Source organism: Primulina huaijiensis, chromosome 18 (assembly GCF_012295235.1).
Source record: "Primulina huaijiensis isolate GDHJ02 chromosome 18, ASM1229523v2, whole genome shotgun sequence".
In the NCBI taxonomy this organism is placed as follows: domain Eukaryota; kingdom Viridiplantae; phylum Streptophyta; class Magnoliopsida; order Lamiales; family Gesneriaceae; genus Primulina; species Primulina huaijiensis.
The window spans coordinates 5,227,165-5,248,574 of record NC_133323.1 but is presented as its reverse complement, the minus strand read 5'-3'; the positions used below and the strand labels follow the sequence as shown (position 1 = coordinate 5,248,574).

Sequence of the window (21,410 nt, the reverse complement as noted above, 5' to 3'; positions counted from 1 at the left end):
ATATCTCAACTCAAATTTATGAAGCTAGCTCAATTTACAACTCAAATTAAAAAAAAAAGATTGATTATTATATAGGCTCGATTAATTTCAACTCTTACAAATATATACATAATATATAAGAATAAACGTGTGGGATTGTTGAAAACACAACTATCAATCTTCGAGACTTAATTTTTATAGCCGACTATATAATTTCAATTTTACAATATATATATTTAATTCACAAGTTAAGTATTTATTATAATTTAAATTATATTGCTCTTCTGATCAAATCAAAGAACATACTTATCCACTTATGCGGTCGATCGACTCATGCATACAAGTGGTACATGCATACAACCTTGAGATAAGCTTGGTCATGGGGATTAATTGCAATGCAATGCAAGAAAATAAAAAAAAGAGTAAACAAATCTTTACTTCCTCAGATGAAATTGATCATATATGATTTGATTATACATAAAATCTTGACCTTTCTATCGAACTAGTCAATGGTATTATGTGGAAGCTCTTGCGTTTGGCCTATAAATTGAGACGATCCTTATAACATTTTTTCATCCAAAGATTTGAGCACTTGAACACAGCTATAGTATTGTGTAGAAAAATGGGTTCCAAGAGTTTAATGTTTCTTGGCCTTCTGTTTGCTGTGACAATACTGATATCTTCCAGCATGGTTTCAGTTTCTGCTCGAGCTGATCCTGCGACGGTCACTGANGGCATGGAGGAGGTCATGGAGGAGGTTATGGAGGAGGAGGTCATGGAGGAGGTTATGGAGGAGGAGGTCATGGAGGAGGTCATGGAGGAGGTTATGGAGGAGGGCATGGAGGAGGAGGTCATGGAAGTATCAGCGACCATGAAGAAGAATCAGGAGAAGCAGATCGACATTATAAGCCCAAACCAAAGAAGTGCAAGCACTGGCCTCACTGTTAGGCCTGGGCTCCCGCATGCATGCAAGTGCGAGTGCTGGCTGACTGGCTAGCATTTTGCCATGGTTATCGATAATTTGCTTATGAATAAGGTTGCAGTTGGACCAGTGAGCTAATTAAACTGTCTGTATTATTAGCTCGAAATCAGTTTGTGTGTGAGAGTTATCATTTGATATTTGTCTCAATATATATTATATGTTTGTGTGTGTTTGGTAAGAGATTTTTGATTCATGCAAAAATCATCTATAATAAAGTTTGTTTGTGAGTTATACTTTTTTCTTCAATTAAGTTTGAATAAATTGGAATACAACACGAAAATGGAGATCAAAACTACTTTTTATCCAAATTTGGAAAAGTATAAAAATGACCCAATAAGCGATCAAATAAAATAAATCATCCCCGTTTCCGGCCGATATATACAACCATGATTCCGGCAACTTCTGCCTCACAACGTCGCCAGAAAATCGGAACTCTTCAAGAACTCTCACATCCGCACCAGAAAGAAAAGCCAAAAGCTAGTCCCCATCACAAACCCCAGCGTCAATACCCACCTCACCAACCATGGCAGCCGCCATTTCTTCCTATCTAGAGCCACCTTCAAACCGAGCTCCGCCACCACACACACCCCTTGAACCAAAAAGACCGCCGTGGTCTCCCAGGAAGGCCAGACCCTCGTTACGTACCAGAACAATAGGTCGTGCATTAGTCCGCACACAAGAAATGCCGCCAGCACCGCCGGAAGTGCGGCTCAATCTCTCTCGAGCACCGCCGCGGCTGCAGATCGAACAGGCTTGTATATTACCTGGCGCAGTAAACTGCTGACCGTTATGTTCCACCTCCTGCCCCAGAATTCTTGAAGTGAGGTTCAAAGATAAGGCTCGTCGGATGCGGGCTCGAGGTCCAGCCCCACCAGGATGCGAACCCAGAAATTATAACATCTACCGTTAAAAACACTAGACAACAGTACCCGAGTAACAAAATAATAGGGTGGACGTGTTCTTTCTGATCAGTCAATGCAGCTAAGAACAGCAGAAAAATTGGGATCTCAGCGGCCAAATTTAGCGGCAATTTCTTGGGTTTTTGGGGGCGGTGGGGTGCCCGCCCTTTTCCGGCTCGATCATGAACGGAAGGCGGCTGTAATTATGAAAACGAGAAGAGATTTTGTGGGGTTGATGAAAGCGGGTCCTGATCGAAGGCATAATACATACACAAGTAGCTTGAAATTGGCGAGCCATGTGATGAAGAACGCGGTGATTGCGGCGAAGAATGCCGATGTTAAATACAGAGGAAGAGTTGCAAAAACGGAGAAAACGGGCAGAAAAGAAAGCAGGCGCCATTTTCTTTTCCGTAACCTCGACGAAATCAAGTGGCAGTAACAGAGAGAAGTGATCACTGCTATGCTCACATTGCACAGATTCTTGACCATTTTGATCTCTATGGAAGCTTATAATTCCACCAGAAAATCGATCTTTTTGTGTATTTCAAACAAAGAAATAATAAAAGGAAAAAGTGGTGGAAGGNAAAAAAAAAAAAAAAAAAAGCAAAAACTTGTGTGAGACGGTCTCACGAGTTGTATTTGTGAGACGGATCTCTTATTTGGGTTATCCATGAAAAAATATTACTTTTTTGCTAAGAGTATTATTTTTTATTATGAATACGAGTAGGGTTGACACGTCTCACAGATTAAGATCCGTGAGACTATCTCACATGAGACCCACTCAAAAAAAAAATGCACGTGGACAGAGAAATGAGTCACCACCATTAATCCATTTCTATTTTTCATACTTTTGGAGGTGCAAAAATTTGTGTTAGACGGTCTCACGGGTCGTATTTTGTGAGACGGATCTTTATTTGGGTTATCCATGAAAAAATATTACTTTTTATGCTAAGAGTATTACTTTTTATTGTGAATATTAATAGGGTTGACTTGTCTCACGTATTAGGATCCGTGAGACAGTCTCACATTAGACTCACTCTTTTGGAGAAACTGACGTAAAGTAAGTGTGTTGCATGTTTTATATAGATATAATATATAAATTAAAAAATATATTTATAATTACAATTTAATCTATAAATTTTGTGTTCTTAACAAATGATAACAAACATAACACATATAGAACAATATGAATTGAAATAAATTATTTTAAAAATATTTATGCATCAACGCACCATACATTAAGAAAAAAAAAGAGAAAAAATGAATACTTTAGATAGAGATGAAATGAATATTAATAATGAGACTAATATATATCAAATTATAATGTTCTTAACTAACTAATAAAGGACACATATGAAAGATTTGAACTTATATCATTGAAGTTAAATTATCTACCATCTTGTTACATGTATATGAAAGATATGAAAATTTTATTTTTAACCATCCGTCGTTATTGATTCCTAATGTTATTGTTGGCAGAAACTATTGGATATTTGATTTATCCTTTTATTTAATTTAAATTAATTTTAATTATATCATGATAATTGAAAACTTTATTTATTACTAATAAAAAAGAATATTAATAATAGGTCGTAGATACAAATACTTTTATAGTTTGACATATTGAGTAGTTTTGACATCCCGGTTACAAAATAATATAATGCAATAATGACAGTATGTTAGGGTGTTATCCAAATAATAGAAGTCCTTAGATTGATAAATAAGAAGAAACTTGAATTAAAGAAACAAAAAATTTTTGATTTATTAAATAAGGTACCACTATCAATAGTTCAATTGGGATTGAATCCCTATATTATATTGAATTAATAAGTAACTATATTGTGTGGGTACATGACTTGCAATCTGATCTTTGCAAAAATATTTATTGATAATAATTTTCAGACTATGCAATCAATAAAAATGATTTGGTTGATTAATTATCAAATGCCTTGAATCAACTATTAAAACATTGATTTTGAAAATAATGTGTAATATTTTGGGGATGTGATATGTTTTCTGCAGTAAAATATTGTAGATATTATGTTAACTAATTACTGTTAATTTTTTTTACTTGACCCAAAGTTTATTACTAGAATTTATAACGCAGTTTATCAATTGTTATTTTAGTAAAATAAATTTTTTTTTGGAGGAACATTTCTATATGTATATGTATGTAACAGTATTTATCCTTTTATATATTGACACACATTTGGTTGATTGAAGTAGATTGAAAGAATGAATGAAGGCGATCCAAATGAGTTAAAATCTTTTAATTTGAAAATTTTCACATAAAATTTAACTTAAAATGATCGAATAACCAGTTTTCAAGTTTTGTTTTGTTTTGTTTTTTTGTTTTTGTTTAAAAAATTAGAGTAGTTATCATTATCACTTTTTACATATAAGGCCGATATACTCGGAAAAAAACACTTAAAAAACCAGATTTAACTTACCTTTTTGAACTCGAACTTACATCCAAATTGAAATTTGTATTTAACAAGATTCTAATAACTTTTCAAATCGTGCAATAACTTCTTGTTACTTTTTGATCGGACATTATCGGCGTAATCATACGAAGCTATACAAGATGGACTTCATATAACATTTCAAACGAGGCGTCGAAGAATTTCTTGGAAGTAGTTCAACACATTGCTATACGTCGAATAGATTGTCGTAAGTCATCGGTTCAAATCCGATAAGGGCTCAGATGACCATACAATCATCTTTCTAACTAGAAAAACGATCAAAAGAATGCAATAGTTTAGTGTGATAGAAACGAATGTACTTGAAAGTTTCTAAACATAGTTTTTTTTTATCATGCATAATAAAATAACATCATTAGTCAAATTCACCAATCACCCAACTAAATCTTTAGTACCCTATACCAATAAGCTGCAACAAAAGCCAAATTAAAAAAAAAGGAAAACGTCGAATGCACGAGATATGGTCAATATTTAAAAGAATCCACATATTATCCCCACGACATGTAAGCAATGTGCACGATTAAAGCTCAAAAGGCCAACGAGTGCCCCATGCGGGGCAAAATAGGAAATCAAACATGTTGAGCTGACTTGAAGGGTCGGGCTGAAACTAAGGGTAGTAAGGACCCGGAGTAAAGCCTCGATATCCTGGTCTTGGAACTGGAGGAAGGTAGTTGTCAATTGTATCCAGCACAGGTGCTCTGGGAACCATATTATTCATACGAACATGATTCGACTCACCCAATCCAGAAGCATATCGGTTCATTGCAGAAGTATTCATCCCACCATAAAATGGGATAGATGCTGCATTTAATGGTCTGCCTGGAGATGGAATCCCGGGCCCCAGATGAGATAGATGCTCGGGTCTTTGATTCCAGGAAATTGGTAACTCTCTTCCCGGGACACTTACATGTGGGTGATCTGTCCTTCCGAAGGGATAGCCCATCCATCGATCATTCGAGCCCCTAAAATCATATTCAGGATCAAGACTCTGAGAGTATGGTCGTCTGCTGGCCATTCCGGGCATGCTTGGGTATTGTTCCTCGGAATTCAAGCTGTATTTTCTCACCAAATAATCGTCCTGATTACCATTATATGCAGTTTGAGAGTACGGGGAATATGAACTCCTACTATCAGACTGTTGGTAATCATCCCTCCCAGCATTAACATGCGTTGTTCGTTCAAGGTGTCTGGAAGAATATATGTCCAGTGGACGGTCATCAGCTAAATTTGGTGAAGCCTTACCTGATACGAAATGTTTGTTATTGGACTCATCAACAAGAGACCTATCGTTGTTTGATCGTCTTCTCTTTCTTGGCTCGTCATCAAGCCTCTTTGGTTTTGCTTCAGAATGATTCTTAAACGGGACATCTTTCTTATCATCTTTAGTGCTTTCTCTGTCGTGTGGATAAACAACCTGCCGACTTGGAGTTACCCGAGCTTCTTGTTCCTGATTTTCTTGTTTATCGGGATTTTTATCTTCCCCTTTTCTAACACAGGGTTCATCAAGATTATGACATTCCTGTTTAGGAATAAACGAGTGCATCTCCTGATGAGTTTCCTCCAAGCTATTTTTCTTCAGAGCTCCAGATGAATGGCCATGCCGTACAGCAATATCCTTGTGTTTGGATGTCCAATCTGGATGACTCCAAAGGTAAATAACAGGTGCAGTATTGTTCCAATCCTCAATTTGGTTGTCATGGACATCGACTGACCCAGGTAGGTAAAAAGACTGAAATAGACAGCACATTAAGAGCGATACGCAAACCACCTTGTCAGAGATGATCAATATTAAAATGCAAACAAAAAACAGAAAACAAACAAACAAAAAACTACCTACCTTGCCACTGAACATCTGATCATCCTCCCAAATAAGATCGTAAGGGAATTTCTTTTCATCCAACCTGATCAACAGAAGAATAACAGACTTCAACTTCTCCACGGGATACAGATGATTAACAGTTTCCATGTTTCAACTTTTGAGCTAAGCCAAAAAAGTAAAAATTTACCGCTGTGTCTCCCGTGGAACAATAAGGATTAGGAGCTTTGGTTTAAACTCGAGGGCTTTATCAATAAATTTGTTAGCAAGAGCAGCATTAACTCCAAATGGTGGGTTCAGCCCCATGATCTGAGAGAGAGAGGGAGAGAGATAATATTTTATGAGAGGCACCAAAATTTGTAAAAGCAGAGAGGGAGGATTTTCTCACCAATCTAGATCCGTCAGGCAACTCATTTGGTCTCACTCCCATCCAGTCCCTTCTTTCAAAACAAAAATCATCCTGCAATAGAGATGACACTAAAATTTAATAGATAGGTCAAGGTAAAAAAATGACGTTTCAGAGATTTCCTAAGACAAACAAATTATGGGGACCGCCACTGTGTTCAATTCCCAAAATGTCAAATTTCTCCCCAGAGTAGCCTTGACAAAAACAAAACAAAAAAAGAAGAAAAAAGTGCAATACTAACTAATGATTCAAAAAGTAAAAAACCAAAACTTTTACCATTCAAGTTTTATCCAAAACTCTTACCATTCAAGTTTTATCCAAAACTCTGAGCCCATTCAAATGGTGAATTCAATACAGATAGGACCATATCCCTTTGAAAAGAAGATATGGTATTCATTAGAGGTTGCCCTTTATGCTAGTAAAGCCTCAAGGTAATAGTGGTACACCAATTATTACTTTCTAGAACTTGAAAGTAACAAATTGCAGAAGAAAAAGAATGGAACAAGGTGTAAGAAAAAGAAAAACTCATAAAAGCAACATCCGACTCTAGAATCAAATGGAATCACGACAATCTTTCTCATTCCCCAATTAATGTCCCAAGATCAAAGCAATTGCACCACATTTCACGTATCAACAACTAAACAAGTAGATATAAACTATGACTGGCAAACTTCAAGGACCCATCTATAAGAGAACCCATGCTCAAACCCAAGGAATGTAATGATGTGTGCAAGAGAGCATATGTGTTTCGTATTAATTTTCTTCAAATACTACATGAAGCATCATGAAACTTAACCAAAACTTTTTTTCTTCCACGATATTAATTAGTTTTAGTTTAAACATACCTTACAATATAAAAATTATAATAATTATTGTTGTACAAGGGAACACGCATATCTCTACAATGTTATGATATTGTCCACTTTGGGTATAAACTCTAATGGATTTGTTTTTGAACTTTACCCAAAAAACCTCATGTCAATAGAAATATCTTTCCATCTTATTAACCCATTATTTTTTCATGTATTTCCAATATGAGACTTTGGTTAAAGGAATTCTCCACTCAAACGAAGGACAACAATTATTCTCATGGTCTATATCTCCCTTCAAGCCAATCCGTCCATCCTCTCCACTTGGAGGATCATACATTCCAATCGAGGTCGCTCATCTCCACCGCGTTGGGGAGCACAAGCCTAACGTGAAATACTTACAACACCACCTACCTTGAGAGCTCATCAAGAGTTTACTTGAACCCCCATCTCTTTCGTTTGAGTATCCGATGATTCCACCCACATGGCTCAATCTAGACCATGACTCTGATACCATTTATTGTACACTTGAACACGCGTATCTACAAAATATTAGGATATTGTCCACTTTGGACATAAACTCTCGTAGATTTGTTTTAAAACTTTACCCAAAAAACCTTATACCAATGGAGATATGTTTCCATCTAATTAACTCGTGATCTTCTTCATGTATTTCCAATACTATACTTGGTTGAATTGCCAACAATCCTACCCTCAAACGAAGGACCATTATTATTCTCATGATTTGGATCTCCCCCATCAAGCCAATATGTAATGTCCAAAATTAAGACGACGTAATCTAACTGCATGCGAATCTATGGAATATGGAAAATAGTTAATTAATTGATTTTAATTGCTAAATTGATAATGTGATATGTTTATATGATGTTTTAGTAGTTTTTCTACTTATATGCATTAAAATGTATTTTTAAGAGTTATTCGAGTTGTGATCGAGAAACGGAGACCGAGGGCTGAAAATGGAAAATGTTTCTATTAAATAATTGTTTTTAATTATTTAAAATATGGCTGATGTTTTTTCTTATTTTTGAAAATAAGGAGTTTTGAGGTGATTTTATACGCCGGGACGTAATTTTTATTGGTGTTGGATTTTCAACAAAAATACCAACGTTTTGGCAACCCGGCTAATAAATTCATAAACTTTATGAAACAAAATATTTTAATTAAGCACTAATGGGCTAATTGGACCTAATTAACTTTGTTAATGGGCCAAGGCAATTGTTAGTGTGTTAATTAATTATTTAAGTGCAAAACCTACACCATAACCCCATGTTATTCACGCCCCCTTCCCCAACAAATTAAAACTCTTTCTTTTCTCTAAACCACACGGCACACACAAGTTTTGAACAAGAGAAGGCTTTGAGTTCTTAAAGGAATTTCTCCCAAGGCTTCGTGCCATCGTTCTTCGATCCATCAAAGAATAATCGTGCGTTAAAAACGCAAAGGCACGCCAAATTCTTCCTTTACTCATCCATCACACCATAGTATTTTTTTAAAAATGTTTTTGCATGAAAAACAAGTGCATCATGAAATAAATTCGTTTTTGTATCATATGTGATTTTTAAGGCTTGTGTTTTCATCCAAAAACATGTATATTATGTTGTTAAGGGGCTGCCATGACTAGAGCATTGATCAAGGATGTTTTTCACGAGTTTTAGGGTCCTAAGAACACACACCACACGCTGCAAACATGAACCAAACAAGCTGGAAACCGAAAACTTGTAATTGATGGCTTAGGTGATCGGTTAAGGGGGGAACTCGATGCATGGCTTGGCTTGGCTGGACCAGGGCTAAGCTAGGGTCGTTCTAGGGTCAGGGAAGGAGTCCTAGCAAGCACCAGGGCTAGGAGCGAAGCCTCAAGAAGTAGCGCTTGATGTGCGGTCTTGCAGGGAGAAGATGGCTCGGCCAGAGGCTTGGGGCTGGGCTAGGGTGACTCACTAGGGTCCTAAGAGGGTGCACAAGGGGTTGGTTCAGGGTCTGGTCCAGTGGCTAGGTCCTAGGCGCTTGATCGAGGAGTTCTTGTCGAGTAGGGAGTTCTCGGCCATGGCATGTGCTGGTTTTGTGATTCGGTTTTGGGGCTAGGGTCAAGTCCTAAGGGTTCTAAGGGTCCAGTAGGGTCCATAAGGGGTTTGGCTCGAGGTTGGCTCATGATGGTTCGAGCTTGGCTCGAGAAAAACTAAAGATGGCTCATATGTTTCAAAGCCAGGTTCGGTTAGTGTTTTCATCACGGAATTAAATTCGAAACATGGCTCGCGGGCATCGAGTCATGGTTCACGAGGGCTAAAATAATATAAAATTCTAAGGTTTTAATTTAGAAATTTTATATTAAAGTTGGAATTAAATCGGGATTAAAACACATTAAAAACGAATAATTAAGGATTAATTGAAAAGTCTAGAATATAAGCTAAATAAAATTATGGGAAATTTAATTTAAGCTTAAATAATTATTTGGGATATTTCAAAGTCAATGAAATTAAGAAAATGTCAAAAACGTTACGTCTAGGGGTAAAACGGTAATTTTACACCTGAAAATTAGTAAACGTCATGGCAGTGCTCTGAATGCTGTTTTATATGTTAAAATGTCTATTTTAAATGTTTATGTATTTTTATGATTTAATATGGACATTTAAAAGATATATTGCATGCTTGGTTTAAAGAAAAATGATATTTAATATGCACCAGCGCTTCTGGTTTTCCGCATTTACGTTTATGATTTATGTTAAAGATTTATAAGACTATTTATTTATGCTTTGAGTGGTTTTTGAGATGTTGACAGTATGAGCTATACTTTTCAAATATTGCTTTTTAGGTTTGGTAAGATGTTGGATGATTTTATGTTTTGACTATTTCCTTGGGATTTTCAAATATTAGTTGGTTGATTTATTTTAAATGATGTCAAAAATATTTTATATATTTTTGTGTAGTGGTCTGCCGAAGTTATGAGAGTTAAAAAAAAATTTCTAGTACTTTTTAAGCAAAATGAGAAGTGGACGTTTCACAATATGTCCATCCTCTCCACTTGGAGGATCATATTCCAATCGAGGTCACTTCTCTCCACTGCGTTGGGAGCACACGCTTTACGTGAAATACTTGAAGCACCACCTGCCTCGAGAGCTCATCACTAGTTTACTTGATGCCCCACCTCCTTCGTTTGAGTATCCGAGGATTCCACCCACAGGACTCGATCTAGACAATGGCTCTAATACAACTTGTTGTACAATTGAACACACATATCTACACATTGATACGATATTGTCCACTTTTGACATAAACCTCATGGATTTGTTTTGAGACTTTACCCAAAATGGCTCATACCAATGGAAATATATTTCCATCTTACTAACCCATGATCTTTTTCATGTATTTTCAATTTGAGATTTTGGTTGAATTCCCGACAGTTATAATAAAACTAAAAAGCATTTGATCAGTGACCACTGAGCTGCTTTACTACTTTGTAGTCCTCGATGGATCGTTCAGAAATTTACTTAAATCTTAAAAATAACGTAAAGTATTAAAATAACGGTGAATTTCACCTTTGCTTGATGTATGTCATAGTTTTTGAATGAGCACCTCCTTCCGACCTCGTCGAGCTTCCTTTTTGCGAGGCAGCTGAAATCGTTTGAACCGCAACAGAAATCGACCAGCTGATTAACAAAACACAAAATAAGATGCAGGGCAATCATTACGAAAACATGTAGGTTAGTAATTGATATTGAATTAATTCTATCACAATCTGAGCTTCAGAGTGCATTCTAGAAATGTAATGCCAGCGACTACAGGTTCAACAATAATTAGAGAAATTTAAACTTCAAAGAAAGATATAATAAAAATCAACTGAATAAAAAGGGGAAAGTAAGAAACAACAAATTGCAGCTGCAAATGTAAATGCAGGAAAATCTGTCATGAACTCTCATCCTTCAGGCATCTTTTCTAAGATGATAGTCATCAACCAGCACATTATTAAACAAAACATCATAGGACACACAAGAGACATAGAAACAAATCTGAAAGGTATTAAACCAATACAAAGGGAGATTCTCAAGTTCAAACGGTACTTTTACATCACAATATCACATTCATAAAGTCAATTCATCAAACACAAAACCTTGCTCATTCTTTTCTCTGCCTCAGTTTGAGTGCTCAAAGTTAGACAAGCTGGTCTTCTAAAGAATATACAGGTCAAAGCAAGAGTCAATTGTGACCTTGTTTTGATCTCTGATGTTTAATCTGCTCCAGAAGTAACATCTATAGCATGATTCAATAGTTACATTTTAACCCGATACACTTTATTATTTTTAAACTTTAAAGAACCTCCTTCCTAGACATCATTCACACAAATATCAATTCAAACAAATTTAGTAATAATTTCAGACCCTCTAAAGCAATCGTAAGCACTCATTCATTACGACAACACGCCAAATGACAGCATATTCTACAACTTTCCTAAATTCAGTTTAGTCCAGATCACAAGTTATAAAACTTAAACAGCATTTACTTTCACTTTTAAAGGGTCTACAATTCTGCAAGCCCATCTCTTTTTTTAATCAAAACAGATCCTCATGGACCCTGCAAATTTATTCATCTTTATCCCGTGTATGATACAGTTCGGTATGATACAATACATCTCTCATGCCTGACCATCTAAGCAGCTGAAAAATCTGAAGCCATTTGTTACGGCAAGACTGTAACAGAAATACAGCTGCTGTTGATTAGCATCTTGAGATGACATCTCAGTGCTCCGCAAAATGAAGAAATATTTGGTTTGAGCAGTTTATAGCAAGAAAAGTTTAAAAATTCTCAGGTTTTGAATCCAAAACATTTCACAGGTCAACAAATGAATAAAGAAACAAAATTATCACATAATCACACTTTTCTCTTCCTAATTTTTTATTAGAATTGAAACATAAATTTAACTAACTAAGTCGATCATGACACAGTACCACTTCTTACTCTATGATATCATTTCTTTACTTATTATTTAAAATTTCCAAAGCAAACCAATCTCAAAATTTTCGGATAAAATTCAACACCAAAACTATGAGGGGCTATTCAAACACCGCATAAATATTTCCCCCTATTTCCGATGATTAATTATAAAATATTTAGTAAACAAAATAATTGAATGATACGGTACCTCCAGAGATAATATAGAACTCAAATTTCCTCAACCGTAGGGCTCAGAGGTTGAAATGACACGGTTTTCTACAACAGACTCATCCACTTTGGTATTCAAAAGCTCAACAATGTCATCTAGAAATAAGTTATAATAGACCAATACAGAAGAGTGGTGGTCCTAATGAATCGGAAGAAAAGGTAGACTATTACCATGTCACCATCTTGAATGTACCAATGCAGCACATCAACGATCTGCATGGTGAAACCACACAATCAGACCAGTAAGCAGAATTAAAGATTCCATTTAGGAAATTCAAGATGAAGGGGTACTAATGGATCACATGAATTAGGGAGAAAACATTACTTTGAATGGGAAAAAAGTATCCCGCAGGGTTCAGGATTGCTACAATGACGCAAAGGACCGTAAAGGAGACTCACACATGCATTTCAACAGAAAATATGGAAAGCCACATGCATGCATTCACACAAAAGCTTACTGCATATCTGGAGTAGTTTGTCAAAAGAGAATACCAACAAAAACAGCTGCTTCTTTTTAGTGAAAATAAGGACGAGTGCATTTTTCTGAGAACATATCATGAGAGCTTTAGCACCAGGCCCTAAGATGAGTAAAATTATAGGTACTAAAATCATGATTTCAAACGTGCTCATTGGTAACACTAAAAATAGTTAATGATGTCTTCAAGCAATAAACATAAATCTCTCCGATAAAAGTTCTAAGAAATCAACTAACCTCTTTCAGTTTTTCTATTTTGGTGAAATGACGACCAAAGGATGTGTAGCGCATGCCATATAGAAATGGAGCAAGATACACCTTCATCTTTTCCTGCACAAAAGACATCTACTTGTAAAATACAAAACCTTTAATCCAATGTAATTTAGTTTTGGTCCACGATGTAAGTAAATAAATTTTTCATCACTAGATAATCCAAACACTAGCATCTGATAAAGGATTTAATCACAATCTTAAGAGAGTCTGACTCCTGCTTAAAAATACAATCTTAGAGCATTCCAGATCCTGCTTAAAAAGAAAAAGGAAAAGGACAAGAAAAGAGCATTTCTGTTTCCATAATTTGTCCAGGTAACACATAACACCAAAATAGTTTCCAGAGTCAGATAAGCTTGGGGCAGTGTAACAAAGGCAACCTCAATATTATTTATCCACTTAATCATCAATTTTGTTAAACTTCTATCCTTGTACTACGTTACAACCGCAGAATATTTAACGTACAAACAATGGAAAAGAACAAAGGATTTAAGGTAATTTACTGGAATATCAGTGCATATAATTTTAATACTCCCAGAGTTAAATACTTCATACAATAATTCACAATATCGTTCCCTAGCCAAGCTAGTAACTTCCCATTACAAACTTATAAATGACAGAATGTATGACCGTTTCCAAGCTATCCATTATATCCCCTTTTTCGCACACGTGTATGTTTTATATACCTTAACATTGAACATTCTTTTCTATCCTCGAACCTCGATCATAAATTAAGGAAATGTTTCCTGGCCAGAGGAGTTTCATGTAGAAAACAGTTAACGGAGTTAGTTCATTAAAACTAAACTAAAATTTATAGTGGTATCCGGTTTTACGTCCAAAGAGTAAGGATGATGCGAACCCAGGCATTTTCCACATCGCTTACACAATGACATCTGCTTTATGACAACATATAAGGCAGAAAAGTTTGGTGCAATAACACAAAATTATACCTTCCCTTAGCAAATATATGTGTTAAACTTTTATCTTGCTAGTTACTAACATCCTGCCCTACCCTTGATTTGTTTCATAATATAATGCACGATGTTTGCAGGATCTAATCAAAGTTGGTTCACATAGAAATTAGTCAACAGATTATAGTTCCTCACTCTGTAAACTGAAGTGAGTATTTGCAGTGTTTCAATTACACAATAGCATCGGCTTATAATTACATCTAAAGAATAAAATAAGTATCCACAGACACTTAAATATTATATTGGAGAGTCTATGACTATAATTTCCAATAGCACATGAGCGAACGCCATTCTGCCTCGTCACTCAACTTCCCTATACACTGGTCAAAAATGTAACCTAAAAAAGCATACCTGAGCAATTCTATTTCCTATCCAGGTTGCTGTAAGTAGGTATATAAACTCTCAAACTAGAGAAATCTGTGAGCTATGGAAACTATGGTAACCAGGAACCACCTCTTTACATTTGGTTGTTACCTTGTACTAATCAAGATTTCCATGTATTTGTTTTTTACAGTTTCCAGAATATTGTTAGGCAATTGAAGGGGTAACTTGTACCACTGCGATGCTTCTCAAAGCTACAGAATGTATAAACCAAAATATGTATCTCTTTGAGATGCTTCTTAAAGATGCATGAGGTATAAACAAACTTTCGACTTATTTCTCCCTACATGACCCAGCAGAAAATTTCGATCAACCTATGTTGTGCTTACTTCAAGATACCTTCAGATGCCAGTCTTTGTTTCAATGTTTTACTCTTAACTTATATAATTTATAAAGGCTAGCAAACACCTTCAACTTCAACCCAATCCTTGGGAGGAGAACAGTCATCAGGAAAGACAAAAAGTAAGTTCCACCAAACCCTCTTTTCATCAAACTGAGCAAGGTAGTCAGAGACTAAATATTCTCTATGAACGAAGATGTATTTGCTCAAACTATTCATCCAAAGCAAACACGGGCCATGTCCTCAAGAGATGCAATGCAACATCCCTAAACTATAAAATTTAAGTAGAGAACTAAAGATGCAACTATCTATGCCCAGCAACTTCTCATGCTGCGTCTGCCGCACCAACACACACTGCAGTCAGTGCCATATGGAAGCAGATAGAGCATAAAGTTTGACGACTCACCCTCGGCACCCACCAGATAGTCCATTTCATGCTACTGGATCAAGATGGTCCCACAGATGTTGACTCTATAATAATAATAAGTTTCCAAATAAATGACACAACAAACTCCTTTCGGTAAGATAAAACAGAACATCAGATTATTCAACTTTACCAAAACTTTAAAGAGTGATAGCCAATTATGACGAATGAATATGTAAATCATCAATTATGAATACTAAGAGACATCAACAAAGAGAATGGACAGCTCAGCCTTAAATCTTGAACAACTACCTTCCATTTCATCGTCTGGATGAGAAGATCATTCCCGCATACTGCTTTGGCATCTTCAATGCTGCCTCCTTTATCCAATTTCTTTAGTGCGCCACGTATAGCCTGCAGTGACACCAAAATTTAACTTCCATTAAGATTAGTCAGTATATTTCCAGAACACCTTAAGTACATACCTGTACTGAACCCTCCACCTTCCCCAACGTAATATGTTCTGCGGCAGATCTTGAAGAATAACCATGAGTTGATGGTCCTTTATGCCTTCTCTTAATTTGCTCAATAGTAATTGAAGATGAAACATCTTTCATCATAGAGAATATTCTGCAAACATAAAATAAATGAAAATAGTAAGTTACAATTTATAGAAAACTCTAATACTATGGCCATGTACTACTGGATGTTTACATACCCTAGTAAACAAGTAGACCATGGCAAGGGTTCACATCGGGGGAGAGAGAGAAATAGAAAAGGAGGGGTATAACATGTAAGGAATAAGTAACACCTTGTTTTCGTATCAGCATCGAGAGTCAAAGAACTGTATATCCTCTTCTCAGGCTTAAACTTCTGGCATTTCTCATATTCGACATCACCTCTTTCCCCCCTGCTAGACTTCGCTGGTTCAGAATCAGCACCGTAGAAAGTGGCAAACAATTTACCGCCTAAAGATGTGTCGCTATCAATAGTGTTGGATTGATTCTGCTTGACATGAGAACATCTATTAGAAGCCACTTTCTGCTTTTTAAAAGACCCCTGTTGAGGAAATTTTTCCAGTCTCTTTCTAGAAAGATCCCCAAGATTTGAATTAAAGGACAACTTTTCCACCCCTTCTGGCGGCTTTACAGCATTTCTCTTCCCAGCATAATTTTCCAAAGCAGAACTGCTTCCCTTCAACAGAAGCTTCGTCTTGCTGGACTCCAATGGAAGCTGTTTCTTGATCTTTTGCTGTACGCCCGGGAATTTTATATGGTTCCTGGGAGGGGTCGCTAACTGAGGATCGATATCATGTTTTCTGTTTCAAAAAATATAATTAGGTGATGCGTAAACAACTAAGAATAAACCAGATAATAAAGGGGGTATGGCACTCACAAGCAATATATTAATATACGGTTAGGAATCAGTCCCACCCAAGCTCTTTGCACCATGTTTCGTGACATATCCACATCCTTTTCAAAAGCAATTTTCCTGTCAAGCATCCAACCTAAGAAAATGATAGAATGCTAATCTCAAACAAATTTGCTAACAGGATTCAAATTACCTAGGTAAACACTTTCTGTGGAATGCCCGAGGACAACGGCGACAAATGGCAAATTGCAACTCACGATCCGACCTCACTTCTAATTCCTTGCAAACAGAACATTTGTGTACAGGGCATGCAAACTGTTCCCCAGAAGAAATCTTTTCTTGTTGTTCTTTTGCTGCAGCTTCATTACCGGGATGGAGAAGTTTTGCCACACAATAGGGATGATAAAAGTGCCCACAAGCTCCGTTACCACAACGAAATACCTGGGAGATGACAGGCCAGAAACATTTTAGATACGAAGAGACACAACTGCAAGCACCTACCCATATGTTGAGCGTTTCCACATAGCTAAAAAGAACCACAAAAACAATGAAATTATAACGACACAAGAAAAAGGACAAATCGAAATTAAAAGAGTTGACGGGTATTGCAGAAATGTCAACATTTGTTAAGTCATTTCCACACATAAGATGACTCTCAGTAGGAACTCAGCAAACTAATGCGATCAAAGTTCACAGGAATGTTAAAATTAACCTTAAGGAGCTTCACCTCAAGCCCCATCAAGGTTCGGTGTAATATGAATCAGGAGAAAGGCACTTGTTTTGGTGCATCAAGTAACAGCGGGAAAAAGCCATTTCCACATGACAACATATAGTCTTCAACAAAGGAGTGCCTCGTGAAATTTCATGGTTCAAAACTTGAGAAGGACAACATACCTCAGCAACAGATGAATCATCAGAGGATCCCAATTCCCCACATGCGAAGCATTGGTGCCTTTTATGCTCGCAATTTTTACAATAAAAATCAACATTTTTTAATGCCTGAAATCATGAACACAGACACTTTTAAAGCTCGACTGTGCTAAAGAAAATCCATGAGAAAATATTACTTGATGAAAGTAGAGAAAGCAAATGTAGGAGGTAAAATAGGTGGGAAACATACTTCTACTTGTGCATCATTAAAGCCAAGAGATTCACACTTCGATTCTTCACCATCAATAATGTTTGCATGAAATGACCTCATGCACTTTCCCTCACAACTAATTTAGACAACATGAGACAAATCATCAAAAGACAGGAAAATAGGTTAATTAATTATTTGGCAAGCAAAGGAGGCAAACATGAAAACATTAGTACAAAATACAAAATCACCAAAGGTAGACAAGACAATTGCATGAAGGTTGCAAAAGAAACAACGGGTTCATAAAACAAAAGGTGCTCTACAAAATAAAATAAATGAAAGCAATAGATAATTCAAGAGAAAAGCGATCACCCATGATAATTAAGCATAACAACTTTTGTGATGGAATCATAACATAAAAACTCTCCCCACATCAATCCCACAGAACTGTCTCAATAACTAAGTTTCCTATAACTCCATAGGCCATTCAAAACATCAATTCAACATGAAGTCCATAACATCAAATTTTTCATAGCAATAACCAAACGATTTTTGCATCAGGACCATTGATACACATTATTTCAATCCCAGTGTCAGGATTTTTGGTTAAAGACATCAACAGACTTTGCGATCCATTTGAAATTCAAGAGGGGACTATGAAATGGACAGGGATAGTTTTTTACGAATAGAATTTCAGTCGTACTCGTACAGAAGTGAGGTGAACTGAATTATGGTGGAAAATATTTTCAGGAGAGAGAGAGAGAGAGAGAGAGAGTATACAGAACATTGCTACATCCAGGATACGAAAAAAGCAGCACATGATACTCTGTATCGTGCAGAGAGAGTATGTGAAAGTATGGTAATGTGATCCAGCTATGTGTGGCTGGAGGTATATCCAAGGCTTTTTAGAGAAAGCCAGAAAAGTAATACACTGATGGATTGATCGACAACCACTAAAAGGTTACAAGATTTAAATCACAATAAATAGTAACAAATATGGTCCTTTCTTCAAGTTGGAAAATAATTAAGAACCAGAATATTCATGATAAAAAAGGACAATGTGAGCTTCCATAGCATTAAATCACATAAACATGAAAAAGTTCATAACACAAATGAAAGACAATGCGAGCTTCCATATTAGCGTATAGACAATGCATAAATGTGAAAAAAGTTAATGCCGCACGATTAATGATCTTAATACAAATTAATTTACAGGAAAAAAAATTATTAGCTTATAGACAACGCATAAATGTGAAAAAAGGTAAGATAAACATACAGAATTATGTTGCCCCCATTATCACAAATTGCACAAACGGAGTCAAAACAATCATCGTCCCAATCCGACTCATTTTCTTCACTTTCGTCAATCTCGTCAGGCTCCTCATCTTCATCTTCATTATCATCAACTATGAAAGCAGGCTTCGCGTCCTAAAAACAATATTATATGATCATTAAGAACAGTAAATTCAGGTTATAAATTATGTCTCCATCCTTGTGCATCACTGCATCTGTATATGTGTAAGAAACGTAGCACAACCTCATTTATTGCCTTCCTCTTCACAGCTTTCTCCTCCAGAATTGTAGACAATAGCTATACATGAGAAATGTTATGGTAGATACAGAATTAGAGTACAGCGGAAACTATGAAGAAAATTATTCATTGACAAAATCCACAGATAGTTAGGGAACAACTTTATCTTTATTTAAAGGGAACGTTTCTAATTTGCAAACACTGGATCTCGAAACCTTTTCCTAAATTTCTGAAGTCCAACGAGTAATAAGAAATGACGACAAACCTTGGATTTTGCCAAAATTTCATCCCTCTTAACAGCTTCATTGATCAAAGACATATGATCAAGCAAATCATCCTCTGAAGGCCTGATCTCGAGCATCCTACATATTGCGAAAAAGGTGAACTGTATGCAACAAGGCAAAGAGCAATAAAACACAACGAAACCCCTTATCAAAACCTGAATGCTTCTGTAAGATGATCCCACAAAGCTTTGCGTGACCCTTGAGGATTCCACTTGGCGAAGTGCAAAAAATTCACAGTGATCAAAATTGTTCTAATTATGAACACAAAAGCATTCCTTGGTTTCAGAAGATTGATCCAGTTCCCATCTTCAGAAAACACTGAAATCTCAGGCTTCTCATATGAAAGATCAAATTTCCAAGCAGTAACTGGCTTATAGATTTTTCGAAGACCATTATCAGTTTTTCCTTGCAAGAAGATTTGTTGCTTCCCATGCAATGGGCTTGTCCAAGTTTTATTCCACCTAACAGGTAACTCGGTGAAAGATATAGTTTCGTCCTTACCAGAAATAAAGTCATATTCTGATACATTGCAAATTGTTTCGCCTTCGTCATCAGAAGAAACCATCTGTTATTCAGACACTTCAACTGAATATCACTTGTTTATAAACATAACTACAAGAAACAGACAATACATGGGAAATTAAAATGTTCTTCATATGACAGCATATGAAATCTCAAATCACACTCCTTTTTGCATGAACAAGATGAAGAAACACTTGAAACCTATTGCACTTTTTTAGCATTTGAATGGCATCACAAAAAACATATATTCATAGTATATATTCCTTTATTTTTAAACAAAATAATGTCTTATTTTTCTTTCTGCGATAAAAATAGAGAAAAAAAAGGCTCCAAAAACAATAAAAGAGTAAGATCCATCCACATAAATTTCCTATTTCGAACCGTCTAACTATGGCTTAAACTTGGAATCAAACAGAAAAAGGTTCAAACTTTCCTTGTCATTCAAACAGTCACCACTCACTGAACCATAACTCGGTGAAGAACAGACAAGGCAGAAAAAGCAATGCAAATCTACAAGGAGAATTATTAACAAGTCAAATTCCACTCACAACTCCACACACACACACACACACACACACACAAAAACATATATATTAGGGTTTTAAACAAATAAATCAGATGTAGTAGCATGTGGAGTACCAGTTTGCAGGGTAACAATTGCACACACTATTGGCCAAGTTTTGCAGATCCAGAAAAAGATAGCCCACTCACGAATTGGCCAACAGAGCAATAACCACGGCAATTCACAACTATGATAATTCAACACAATAGGGGTGACATAGCATCCAGAAACCTAGGGTTTATACCGAATACAGAATGATGACGACGATTACCTTGTAACGATGAATTACAATGGGTTTTACAGGGAATAACGACCGGCTATTTCCCTCTGCTTGGAGAACAGGATGAAATTCGCCTCGCCCCCCGCAAATTTTCCAAGCAACACGCAGATTTTTAAGTTGAAAGTCATGATATTTTTTAAAATTAAATATGTCATGAAATTTAATAAATTTTTTTATAATTATAAAATATAAAAAAATTTGAAAATATTTTATAAATAAAATTAAATATATATTATATTAGAGTTAAATATGTGAAAGAGTGGTTGTGGAATTAAGAAAAAAGATTCACTAAAATTGGTTAATATTCAATCATCTTGTTTTATTATTTACCGTCACACACATAGTTAACAAAAATTTTAAATTGAAAATTACGATATTTTTCATAATTAAATATGGCATGAGATTTAATAATATAATTTTTTTTTTTTACAATTCAAC

At 35.9% G+C, this 21,410-nt stretch overlaps 1 protein-coding gene and 1 pseudogene across 3 annotated transcripts; both read right to left on the bottom strand.

The window, feature by feature from the left end:
* Positions 1-1,053: 1,053 nt before the first annotated feature.
* Positions 1,054-2,372, bottom strand: LOC140964732 (probable long-chain-alcohol O-fatty-acyltransferase 5; annotated as a pseudogene).
* A 2,320-nt stretch (positions 2,373-4,692) lies between these two features.
* On the bottom strand, positions 4,693-21,110 carry LOC140964694 (protein ENHANCED DOWNY MILDEW 2). 3 transcript variants are annotated; one of them, XM_073424565.1, is made up of 19 exons: positions 20,964-21,110; positions 19,764-20,173; positions 19,590-19,686; positions 19,331-19,384; positions 19,070-19,221; positions 17,836-17,932; positions 17,610-17,714; positions 16,909-17,156; positions 16,740-16,835; positions 16,156-16,662; positions 15,830-15,974; positions 15,657-15,758; positions 13,256-13,348; positions 12,715-12,756; positions 10,923-11,033; positions 6,545-6,616; positions 6,347-6,465; positions 6,178-6,241; positions 4,693-6,069 (listed from the first exon to the last, which is right to left on the bottom strand). In XM_073424565.1, the coding sequence occupies exons 2-19, from the start codon at positions 20,171-20,173 to the stop codon at positions 4,948-4,950; spliced, it is 3,636 nt and encodes a 1,211-aa protein (XP_073280666.1). In that variant the 5' UTR covers positions 20,964-21,110; the 3' UTR covers positions 4,693-4,947. The 3 variants fall into 3 exon arrangements, with proteins under 3 accessions (XP_073280666.1, XP_073280668.1, XP_073280667.1); XM_073424567.1 differs by having other exon boundaries at positions 17,842-17,932; XM_073424566.1 differs by lacking the exon at positions 20,964-21,110 and adding an exon at positions 20,770-20,899.
* Between the last annotated feature and the right edge of the window lie 300 nt (positions 21,111-21,410).

Bases quoted from the DNA above. Each gene is read 5' to 3' on its own strand.
- LOC140964694 (XM_073424565.1), bottom strand. From the start codon at position 20,173: ATGGTTTCTTCTGATGACGAAGGCGAAACAATTTGCAATGTATCAGAA. The intron at 17,715-17,835 runs GTATGTTTCCCA...TCATGATTTCAG, and splicing joins TTAATGATGCACAAGTAGAA to GCATTAAAAAATGTTGATTT. The intron at 15,975-16,155 runs GTGTTACTTATT...TTATGTTTGCAG, and splicing joins GATGCTGATACGAAAACAAG to AATATTCTCTATGATGAAAG.